The 11,717-nt window shown below is 43.6% G+C and overlaps 1 protein-coding gene across 1 annotated transcript in view; it reads right to left on the bottom strand.

Moving 5' to 3' along the window:
* Positions 1-1,519: 1,519 nt before the first annotated feature.
* Positions 1,520-11,717, bottom strand: part of DECR1 (2,4-dienoyl-CoA reductase 1) — an 81,764-nt gene continuing 71,566 nt past the window's right edge. The window contains exons 9-10 of the mRNA XM_077492996.1: positions 8,169-8,231; positions 1,520-2,869 (exon numbers count right to left, since the gene is read on the bottom strand). Of these exons, the coding sequence (XP_077349122.1) occupies positions 2,810-2,869; positions 8,169-8,231 (123 nt within the window). The 3' untranslated portion in view covers positions 1,520-2,809. The remainder of the gene's footprint in view (positions 2,870-8,168; positions 8,232-11,717) is intronic.

The following is an 11,717-nucleotide window of genomic DNA, read 5'->3' as shown; positions in this document are numbered from 1 at the left end:
CTTGGCATTTTATGGCCTTCAAAACTGTAATAGGTAGTGAGAAGTGAACTCAAAAATTTACGCCCTTAGAAAGCCTGAAGGCGGTGCTTGGTTTTCGGGGCCCCGTACGCGGCTAGGCTCCCAAAAAGTCCCACATATGTGGTATCCCCATACTCAGGAGAAGCAGCAGAATTTATTTTGGGGTGTCATTTCACATACGCCCATAGCATGTGTGAGCAATATATCATTTAGTGACAACTTTGTGTAAAAAAAAAAAAAAAAGTTTGTAATTTTCCCGCAACTTGTGGCAAAATATAAAATATTCCATGGACTCAACATGCCTCTCAGCAAATAGCTTGGGGTGTCTACTTTCTAAAATGGGGTCATTTGTGGGGGTTTTGTGCCATCTTGGCATTTTATGGCCTTCAAAACTGTAATAGGTAGTGAGAAGTGAACTCAAAAATTTACGCCCTTAGAAAGCCTGAAGGCGGTGCTTGGTTTTCGGGGCCCCGTATATGCTTATGATAACAATTATAGGCCCTTCATTTCTTTGTAAGTGGGCAAACTTACAAAATCTGCATGGGATCAAATAATTATTTTCACCACTGTAAGACAAAGTTATCACTATGAAACATATACTTGTCTTGGTGTGTTAATATGCATCAGGTGGTGACAGAGTGTCTTTAAATATATACATAAAGGATTGAGAAGTCATCTTTTTTTATGTTACACAGTTGTTGGTAAATCATGAACACAGATTGTACAGTTGCAGTGTAAAAATGTATAGCCATCTTATTGGAGGCAATATTTGGCTTGATGTTTTCAAGAACAAGCAGCGATCTGCCCATTTGTGATTAAGTTATGCACACCAGGAGCCTTCTTCAAATTGTTTAATGGCACGTGTGCAAAAACTTGTTTCCTTTATTTTTCTACAGAAAAATACATTTTTGCTGTCGGTTACAAAATCTTTTTAACAATCACAAACCCTTTTATTGATCATAGAAACTTGTTCTCTCGTTGCTACATAGTTCAACTGTTATGAGTGCTGCTTGAAAATGTTGATTTGATTGCTCGTTAGGCCGTTTAAAGCGAAGTCACAAAATATTTGTCTTCATCAGAAGCTCTGTGCGTTGGCGAAGTATACACTACAACTGCTATAGTGAACACACATAGCTCATTCTTAGCATCTGTTAGATGCCAAGAATATAGCCAGGTCCCAGGACAATATTACTTCACCCTGCATGTGAAAGTGTGACATCATTAGTGGCTGCCAAATGGAGGATACAGAATATATCAGAGGCCATAGAAACGAATGGGGAGAAGGGATGTCACGTTTCTAGAGGGAGGCATACGGTTAGGTTAATGTGCCATAATGTGAAACTATGATGTGCATACTTTACATTTATGGCAAGAGCCCACCCTGAAATAAATTGCTATTTTTTTTTGCTTGCAGACACTCTGGACACTTGCATTTTTCACACATTCTTATGTAATAAAAGATTTCTGCTATGGAAAGAGAAAACACATACGCGACAAAAGCTTTTCCTCAAGTATTATTTATTATGGTAGCACCATGCAATTTGTACAAATGTATTTGATACAGAGAATTGAATTTTCCCAATTTAAGGCCTGAACCTTGAGGTGGCTTATTTCTTGAAAAAAGCTAAAATAAACCTACAAGTCTTAATAATAACAAACTATGTTGAAAGATGCATTAGCTAGTTTATGATTAAATATTATTCATAAACAGAAAGTACATTTTCTTTCTTTTTTAAGCATTATTTAAATAAATTGTTTTTATTATTATTATTAGCATTTTATTAGAGGGAATCTGTCACACAAGAAATAATTGCAGGCCTGTTGGGGACTTTGTTAATTGAAGAGTCACGGACCTGGAATAGGCACAGTATCAACAAAAACAAAGGATCAGGATGACATCTCTACAGTCAACACATTGAAATACTATGCACCGGTTTAGTAAAGTATGATTATTTCATTAATATGCATACTTCTCCAACTGTAACAATCAAAATTTTCTTTTTCAATCCACTATGCTTAATTGCACTTATCAGACAAGATTAACACACACAGGGGTTGATTTTACTTCAGGCAAATATACTGTGCACTGCAAGTACAGTTACTCCAGAGCTTAGGAAATAAGGTAATGCTTCACTTTGCAAAGAATACCCAATCACATGCAAGGAAAAAAAAAAAAAAAAAAAAAAAAAAAAAAAACAGACAGCATTTTTGCTTTCACATGATTGGATGATAGAAAATCAGCAGAGCTTCCCCTCAGATCTAGAGCAACTTCACTTGCAGTGCACAGTATATCTGCCTTTAGTAAATCAACCTAATGCTATTTTTTTCATTGCAAGTATGACAGTTATTCCACAAAGATTGTCACACAAGTTATTATTCTTTCATACATCATTAGCTCTTCAGTGGTGATGATTGTGGTGTGATGTCCATAAAGGAGAGCAGTTTTGGGAAATTTGCGCTGGACATGGATATCAATACAAAAGATAAAATTGTGATTTGTTATAAAAAAATAAAAAAAATAAAAAAAAATGTTTTTCAGTGGTTAAATATCCATTTGCACAACAATTATCAATCCTGACTGACCTTTTAATGTTAAATACCAATCTTGATCTAGGTGAACTGAAGATCAGTAAAGACAGCTCCTGACAGTTTATTTCTTTATAGTAGTGTAATTTTGGTTAGGCCTATTGGACAATCACAGTGTTGCATGGTATGAGGACGTTACAGGAATTTTAGGAGATAAAACACAAAGCTCTTCTTTAACAGTCCATGGAATCAGCACAGAATGCACTTAGGAACCTTTAGTTTTCCGGATTAATTTTTCCATTATATCCCATTGTTCTTTTGTTACCTGTGGAAAAAGGCAGAAAGTAAAAAATAAACACATTATATACACGCCAACCTCCTGCAAGGCTGCATAAAGTCTTATAATGTTGAAATTATTACAGGAAGAATGACTGTAAACCTTGCTTAGATTAACCCTACTAAACTAAGCTTCTATCAGGACGTAAAGTAGCCTTCAAGACACAATATATTCAGATGAGACTCTTGGAATCCCAAAACAAGACAAATCTTGACTTTAGTTTACAAAGCAGAACTCTGGAACAGGGCTTCTTAGAACTCATTGTCGATCAGGCAACCCACCCATCATGCTGTGACCAAAAGTAAAGTAAAGTAATGTACACGAGTCAGGAGGGTGTCTGCAAGAGCCTGACTTTCTGAGCTAAAATCAACATTTATGTAATGAATTTCACCAGATTCATGACTTCAAGATCATTGTTAAAGAGGAAGTAAACCCTTCCAAACAACTTGGACCTATAGGTAAGCCTAGATTAAGGCTTACCTGTAGGTCCAAGCAATATCTCCTAAACCTATATGGTTTAGGAGATATTTGCCCGAAAATGGGCACCGCTGTCTACGGCGCATGCGCCGTAGACAGCGGCGCGCAGGCGCACTAAATGCGGCAAATCCAAGAATGGATTTGCCAAATTTGTCGACTCCCGTGCGCATGCGCGGGAGTGACGTCATCGCGGCTTCGCCGTATGGCAGCGGCGGAGCTGCGAGACGCGACTCCCGTGCGCATGCGCGGGAGTGACGTCATCGCGGTTGCGCCGCTGTGATTCGTCGGAGCTGCGAGACGCCACAAGCAACATGGATGCTCTGGACTACAGGGGACAGCGGCGACTTCGCTGGCTCCTGTGCCAGGTAAGTGACACATAATGAGCTACTATGCGATGCATAGTAGTCCATTATGCTTTACCTTTGCAGGGAAAAAAAGAGGAAGTAAACCCATCAGGGTTTACTTCCTCTTTAAAGCGTAACCACTTTTGTTCAGAAAAAAACAAAAACAAAAAAAAAACAAAAAAAAAAAAAAACACATTTCCCTCTGAGTAACCTATGTACATTCAGTGGTGTATTTTGGATTTTGTGCTGCCCTAGGCAAGACAAAATTCAGGCGCGCCCCCCCCCCCCCATCTGAATTTGCCACACCCCTTCCTGTGTAAGACCCACCCCTTCTGTAAACTCCATCTCTTCCTATTAGAGCTCCATCTCAGGAGTTGGTAAGAGACTGCAGATATCCTATAGGAGACTGACAGAGACTGTGTACATGATACAGGAAACTGTCAGAGTGCAGACATGACATGGTCAGGGGCTGCGGACACGATACAGTAGACGGTCAGAGACTGTGGACATGGTCAGCAGCCTTCTTCTAATACATTTGCCGGTCACCATTACTTACATGATACATCACTGTGACCGTCTCCTCCGCCGAGCCAAGCCAATGTGATTTAAGACCGCCTGCCTGAGCACAGCCAAGTTGAGTTAAGCGGGGACTACCCCCTCCTACTTGAGCATAGCCCGAGCACAGCACAGCCAAGGTGAGCTGAGACCACCCCTCTGCTTGAGCATAGCCAAGCCCAGCCGAGCGAAGTGGGGTCCGCCCCCCTCACCCGAGCACAGTCGAGCCGTTCACTTTATGCCGCTGTCGGTACTCGGGTTTGGGGCTTTTTGGGGCATCCCTCCTTCCCCTCCTGCAGCTTCTCCCTGCACCACTTCTCCCGTCAGGAGCGTGCCAGAAAGGGGGGAGGGGCATGTGTTCACCAAGCTCCCCCTGTAGTAGAGTGGGCGCAGGCAGCAAACACTACAGATCCCTCCTAGATGTCCCACTAACAGCTAATATATAGTAACCACGAGTGTTACTATACATCAGACTCATCTGAATGAATGGGGAAATGGGGAATCTATACAGATTCCTTATTTCATTCATGTAAAATGCTGCAGAGAAAAGGAAATTTCTCTGTCTCAAAAAAAGCGATATGAGGGTCTAGAGCTGTGATGTCTATCTCATCAAAGAAACCCCCCCACCCCCATTATCCACCTCAATACCGGGCTAGTCATATGATGTCCGCAGGTAGGCTCTCCCATCCTGGGCGAGCGTCATACGACGTTCTCGGTTTCTCACTGCTCCTACAGCGATCAAGGATGAGATGGGTCCCTCGGACACAGCCCATCCCAGATCCATGTAAAGGGCCAATAAAAAGTGACTTTACCAGGTGACCGGCTGTGTCCAGTCATAGCCGGTCACAGAATGTCAATAAATCGCGGTAAGGAGATGTTACTGGGTTCTCCTCCTCACACAGATTGTACCCGTCACAGCCTGTTTGTGTACCCGTCACAGCCCCTCTGTGTACCCGAGAACCCGTCACAGCCCATCTGTGTACCCACCACGGTCTGAGTACACGTCACAGTCCATCTGAGTACCCGAGTACCTACCACGGTATATCTGAGTACCCGTCACAGTATATCCGAGTACCCGAGTACCTGTCACAGTATATCTGAGTACCTGCACAGCCCATCTGAGTACCCAAGTACGTGTCACAGTAAGGCCTCATACACACGGACGTTTTTACAGTGGCTTTTTTTTTAGCTTTTTTGCTGCTTAAGAAGGCCACCCGATGTTATGTTATTCAATGGGCTCATACACACCATGGTGTTTTTGAGCTGCAAATGGCATAGGCATTTTTAAGCTGTAAAAAAAAAAAAAAAAAAAAAAAAACACACCCTAGGACCAGTGTGTTCTGAGGCTCCAGCGTTAGAGCTGTAAAAACGCCAGACGTTGGCAAATGGTGTTAAACGCAAATTAACAAGGCTTAATGCGGTGTTAAGCCTTGTCTGGCTTTTGTCTCTATTCAAAACCAATGGTTTCCTGCGGGAGCCCATTGATTTGAATAGAAGTCATACAAGAAGTCAGATCAAGATGAGAATCTTGAAGGGGAACCCCATGTGGAAAAAAAAAAAAAATAATTGTGCGAGGTTCCCCCCAAGACAATACCAGACCAAAGCACCTTGTCCCCATTTTGATGAGGACAAGGGCCTCTTCCTGACAACCCTCGCTGTTGGTTGTCGGGGTCTGCAGGCAGGGGGGGGATTATCGGAATCTGGGAGCTCCCTTTAATAAGGGGGCCCCCAGATAACGGCCCCCCACCCTATGTAATTGGGTAAGGGGGTACATTCACCTGGGGGAAAAGTGTCAAAAACACACACACAGGTTTTTTTAAAGCAATTTATTAGACAGCTCTGGGGGGGGGGGTCTTCTTCCGACTTCGGGGGTCTCTTCTGACTTCTCCGCTATCTTCTTCCAGCTCTTTTGCTAGCGTTGGCCCGGTCTTCGCTGCCTTCTCTCTACTGATGTTGACACGAAGCTCTCTTCCACTGTAATGCAGTGTAGGCAGGGCGCAATGATTTATATAGGCATGGGGCGTGGTCACCCGGTGACCCTGCCCCCTTATGACATCAGAGTTCCATCTTGCCCCAGGCTGTGACATCATCACGCCCCATGCCTATATAAATCGTTGCGCCCCGCGTACACTGCATTACAGCGGGAGAAAGCATCATGTCAACATCGGAAGAGAGAAGACCAGGCCAACACTAGCAAAAAAGCTGGAAGAAGATAGCGGAGGAGAGCGGGAGAAGAGGCCGGAGAAGTACCCCTTACTCATTCACATAGGGTGGGGGGCCGGGATCTCAGATTCCCGATAAGCGGTGGGGGGCCGGGATCCCAGATTCTGATAACCCCCCGCAGACCCCGACAAACAACGGCCAGGGTTGTCAAGAAGAGGCCCTTGTCCTCATCAACATGGGGACAAGGTGCTTGGGGGGGGAGGGGGTGGTTTGGGGCACTTGCTCGTCCCCACCCCCCTTCCTGACCAGCTGGGCTGCATGCTCGGATAAGGGCCTGGTATCGTCTTGGGGGGGATCCTCATGCAATTTTTTTTTACATTTCCGCGGGGTTCCCCTTCAAGATTCTCAGTACACAAGTCACACCACAAGTCGGATCATCTTGGTCCGACTTCTGGTACGACTTCTATTCAAATCAATGGGCTCCCATAGGAAACCATTGGTTTTTGAATAGAGACAGAAAAACGCATCTGAAAGCTAGCGCGGCTTAACTTGCATTAAATTTAATGACAAACATGGAACCCCCCCCCCCCAGGTAGGCCCCCCTGCACTCACCCCTCCTCGGGAGAACCCGGAAGAAAACTTTTAATTTTTTATTGTCACAAGTGGGTGGGTTCGGGGTGCAATGCTCTGTGTCCCGAGTCCAACCTTTTTCAATTATAGCTTCAGGCTCTAATCATGTGGCTTGAAAAAAAAAATAAAAAATCATACAAAACGTATGAGTCCAGCACCCTGCAGGGGGTGGCGCCTCTAATGAACCGGCCACATGGAACTGACTGTCAAGCAGATGCACCTGCTCAGTGGGGGGAATTTGTCTGCTGATCCCTGCAGAGCAGGCGGATGACAGGTCTGTGTCCGCTCCACTGATGCAGAGCGGACAGGGAAACAGCCTGCTATTCTCTATGGAGTGGTGGGATGGAAATGGACCACCTGTCCATTTCGATTCGATCTGCTAGATAGATGGGGAATGGGATCCCCATCCGTCTGTTATTTTAGCGAACTGGACTGGGTCGGATGCAGGCGGGTGTAAACAGACACACGTCCATTTACATCAGCCTCTCCATAGAGAACAATGGGTGGTCTGATTGGGCCCGCCTAAAAAACGGACAGGCAGATACGATCGGTGTGCTTGTGTGAAAGGATCCTAAGGCCAGGTGTTCAGTGCATCTCTGTGCAGGCATTTACATTGATGTAATTTGGGATGTAGCAACTGCACAAACAGAAGAGCTGTTGCTCCCAATTTTACATCCATGTAGGTCCGTATGCATGTCCCCAAGCTCACAGTGTCTGCGTTTGGGGTGGTGTACCCATACCCACACAGATGTCAGATTGGAAACAGCAGCTATGCCTGTGCAGCCATCACATCCCAATTGACATAAATGGGACTGCCTGTATGGGGATGCATGGAACACCTGTGCAATTCTGTGTGGGTAAACATGGCCCCCATGGGTGTACACTTTAGTATGCCACATGTGAACGATGCTGTAGTAGCAATTTTGCAGAAATGTTGTAAGTTTTGTTGTATTTATGTGCACTATTAATGATTTTAGTGTATTGTTAGCGAAAATATTGTTTTGATAAACATTTGCACAAAGGAATCCACACAAGGAAGACTACACATAGCAAACACAAAAATCAGAAAAAGAACAGAACAGATTTAGTGACTTTAGGAAGTGTAATGTATACGTTACCTTCTGCAAACTATTAAATTCTCCAGCCAAATAGACATATTCACCGCCATCCATTCTTATTACCTGAAACAAAGAAATATGAAATGAGAATATTCAACTTAAAAAGAAATTAGTATTTTTGGGTGAAGGTTCTTCTTCTTTTAAGTAATCTCTTTTGTGCTCCGAGATCACTGATGCCAGTAAACACAACAAAATAACTCCAACACTAACTTGCATACCTAAATATTTTTTATACTTTTTTTTTTTTTAAGGTTGTATAAGGCTTTTAATTGCCACAAATATTTTAAGAGACTCTTCGGTCAGTTTTTAAAGAGAGACACTTACCAGCGCTGTCCTCTCCTGGGCTGGTTCATGGTTGGCCTTCAGGTTCCTGAAGGCAACAGCTAGTTCCCCACTGTGCATGTGCGAGCTGTGCTGCGCTCTGTGAATGGTCCCACAACCTTCCGGGATCTGTGATGTGTCCCAGGTGGTTGGGGGCAGGGAGGGAGGGAGTAAAAACTTCCACTGAAATTGTCTAGGTGATTCCAGCAAGTGGGAGTTGGTGTTTTCCAGAAAAAGGTATCTGCACCCTAAGATAAAGTTCCAAAAGTGAAGGGGGGAGAGGATCAGTATAAATTCCCTTTTAAGACCCCTTTTCACACCACACTGCCCATAGCATGGGCGGTAAAACGCCACTATTTTTAGCAGCGTTTTACCACCGGATTTGCAGTGCATTTCAGCAGCTACCTCCCGCTAGGGGCCGAGAAAGGGTTAAAACCGCCAGCAATACGCCGCAATAGTGGCGTTTTTCCTGGCGGTATTACAGCGCTGCCCCCTTGATTTCAATGGGAAGCAGCGGTGGAGGAGCGGTAAACACACCGCTCCTTCACCGCTTTAAAGAAGCTGCTGGCAGGACTTTTCCCTTAAGTCCTGCCAGCACACTACATACAATGGTGCAGCTTCTTTAGGGCGGATTGCAGGAGCTATTTCTAACGCTATAGCGCCTGCAAAACGCCCTGGTGTGAAAGGAGTCTAAGGTGGAGTTCCGCTTTAAATAAACTTTGTTCTGTTCCTTTAGCATTGGCTTACAAATGCATAAAATTAAGAAATACATTATTTTGGTTTCATTTTAATACTGAAATAATGGCAACAATGTTCATCTGCAGGTTTCTGCCTTGCATATGATCACTATGCAATTACTGACACAATGATCATAGGATCAGGAAACATGCAGTTTGACTCTGATCCTCAGTGGGGACTCAAACTGTCTTGAATGTAAAAGGGATGCTTATAAACATAACCCTAGCACAGGGCATCACCCTTGTAATTGTTTATACACACATGGTGGAGACAGATTAACCAATGGACCTCCGAAAGGTTTTACTCCGTTCATGACCAGACTGTTTTTTGATGTTCCGCACTGCACTACTTTAACTTGCTATTGCACCAGTTAAAGTTTAACTGGCAAATGACATGATACACGTCTTGGGTAAAAACAAAAAAATCCCAATAAGTGTATATTAATTGGTTTGTGTGAAAGTTCTTTGCATCTACAAAACACATACATGGCAATTTATGCAGCTATAGACACTGTGTAATGGCGGTGATCAATGACTTATAGTGGACCTGTGATATGGTGGCAGACAACCCGGTGACAGCGGACACTATCTGGGAGGGTCGCTAATGGACACTACATAGTTGGCGAGGTTGATAAAAAAAAAAAAAAATAAAAAAAAAAAAAGGAAAAAAAAAGACAAGGCCATCAAGTCCAACCTATGTGTGTGCTTTTATGTTAATAGTACATTGTATATTCCTGTAGGTGCTCATCTACCGTGTTTCTTTTATTTTATTTAAAATCGATGCTCCCTGCTGAAACTGCTGCTTTTGGAAGAGAAGTCCACATACTTGCCGCTCTTACAGTAAAGAACCCTCTACGCAGTTGAAGGTTAAACCGCTTCTCTTCTAATTTTAGTGAATGGCCTCGTGTCTTATTAAAGTCCCTTGCGTGGAAAAGTTTTATCCCCATTGTGGGCTCACCAGTACGGTAGTTATACATTGAAATAAAATCCCCTCTTAAGTGTCTCTTCTCCAGAGAGAATAAGTTCAATGCTTGCAGTCTTTCCTCATAGCGGAGATCCTCCAGTCCCTTTATTAGTTTTGTTACACTTCTCTGGACCCCCTCCAGCTCATATCTCCTGAGGACTGGTGCCCAGAACTGGATGGCATACTCCAGGGTTCAGCTGGACCAGAGTCTCGTAGAGTGGGATAGTTATCGTTTTACCCCCTTTTTAATGCATGCTAATATTCTGCTGGCTTTGCTTGCAGCAGCCTGGCACTGCGTGCCATTGCTGAGCCGGTCATCTACTAAGACCCCCCAGGTCCTTTTCCATCCTAGATTCCCCCAGTGGTTTCCCCCCTAGTGAGAATGCATTTATAATTTTGGCACCCAAATGCATTATTTCACATTTTTCAACATTAAACCTCATTTGTCAGGTAGTGAGTTTAGATATTCTTGCAAGGTTTCCACATCCTGCGTAGAAGTTTTTTCCCTGCTTAGCTTAGTATTGACAGCAAACACTGAGATTGAGCTGTTTATCCCATCCTCCAGATCGTTTATGAATAAATTAAATAGTATTGGTCCCAGGACAGAACCCTGGGGGACCCTGCTTTCCACACCAGACCATTCCGAGTACTCCCTATTTATCACCACCCTTTGGACTCCGTAGGCAGTTTTCAATCCATGTACTCACCCTTTGGTGCATGCCGACAGACCTTAGTCTGTACAGCAAACGTCGCAAGTGATACTAATACAGTGTTTGGTGATAATACTCGACACCGGCTGGAAAGTGGTTAACAGTGTGCCCAACAATGTGCAATGCGTGTTGCTTTTACTTTAACTATCTGGCTTTTTTTCCTCTCTGCTTTGCAGGGAGAGGAGACAGATCATGTTCCCTGTACATAGTGTGTGTGATTGGACACAGCTGATCAGCTTACTTCATCCACCATTGGCTGAAAGCAGCTGCCAATCCTGAGCTGTGTCCAATCACAGCACGGGTCGGCAGGGACATGATCATGTCTGTAGCTGCTGCCGGCTTGTAGTATAATTTACTGTGAGTGGTTGGCAGGTGGTTAATAGCTATCAAAGATTTTAACCTTAAAACAAAAAAAACCCCACAGGTATAGGACCTGGCTAGCTTTACTTTTGACAACTATATTCCCAGGAATCAGTTTATCAGTAATTTAAAGTGGAATTATAAATCAAAAATTACATATGATGTAGTCTCTCTTTAGCATTACTACCTTCTGCCATATGTAGAAGTGACTCAGCAGGTGTATAGTCTCTAAAAACAAACACTTTGAGAGAATCCCCAAAGAAAACCCCAAAAAAAAAAAAAAAAAAAAAAAAACATACCAGGCTCATGACAGCAGTTGCAGCCATGACCCTGGTATAACCACTGAAACCCAAGGACATCCCCTAAGGGCCGAAAGTGGTTAATCTGCTTTATCTTTAAAATGACATGTCTAAGAAAGGCCAACAGGGTGACACACTGTTACGAATAGGGTAACACT

Source organism: Lithobates pipiens, unplaced genomic scaffold (assembly GCF_037356315.1).
Source record: "Lithobates pipiens isolate NorthernLeopardFrog02 unplaced genomic scaffold, aLitPip1_a1.2 Scaffold_19, whole genome shotgun sequence".
In the NCBI taxonomy this organism is placed as follows: Eukaryota; Metazoa; Chordata; class Amphibia; order Anura; family Ranidae; genus Lithobates; species Lithobates pipiens.
This window is presented reverse-complemented; position numbering and strand designations above follow the sequence as displayed.